This window comes from Elephantulus edwardii, unplaced genomic scaffold (genome assembly GCF_000299155.1).
Source record: "Elephantulus edwardii isolate Elephantulus edwardi_28Jun2011 unplaced genomic scaffold, EleEdw1.0 scaffold00358, whole genome shotgun sequence".
Taxonomy (NCBI): Eukaryota; Metazoa; Chordata; class Mammalia; order Macroscelidea; family Macroscelididae; genus Elephantulus; species Elephantulus edwardii.
The window spans coordinates 1,762,003-1,762,458 of NW_006400108.1; the positions used below are offsets into that span (position 1 = coordinate 1,762,003).

At 43.0% G+C, this 456-nt stretch overlaps 1 protein-coding gene across 1 annotated transcript in view; it reads right to left on the reverse strand.

The window, feature by feature from the left end:
• The window catches only part of LOC102870791 (coiled-coil domain-containing protein 25-like), a gene marked incomplete at its 3' end in the record, with an annotated part of 870 nt that extends 481 nt beyond the window's left edge, over window positions 1-389 (reverse strand). The window contains exon 1 of the mRNA XM_006902023.1: window positions 1-389. Coding sequence (XP_006902085.1) covers window positions 1-389 — 389 coding nt within the window.
• Window positions 390-456: the final 67 nt, after the last annotated feature.

Genomic DNA, 456 nt, shown 5'->3' on the forward strand with positions numbered 1-456 from the left:
AGTATCTCATTTACTTTCTTCTCCACTGTCACAATTTTTACATCCTTTTGCCTGTGAAAGCCTTTCTGTCCCACATCCATGTCAGCTGTTTTCTTCAGGTTAGACCACGGTGTATATACCACATTAATGTTGTTCATCTTGCAGCCTTGAATACTGTTGGCCTTCACAAGGTGTGCACAGTCCATTAGCACTTCCTTTGGAATATCTTCTATCTTCTCCCCCTTATGTAATCGAAGGTACACATGAGCCGAAGAGAGTTTGTCCACATGAAACCAAATATCTTCAGGCCAGCCATACTTTATTAAATCTTCATTTTCATATTTATCTTTTCCCATGTAAATGGTGTAAGCAGATGAATTATCGCTACTGCTGGTGAAGTAGAACACCATGGTCGAGGCGCAGGGGCAGCCACTCCGGAGCAAAGAAGCAGCGCTCAACTTGTGCAGCTAAGGATGC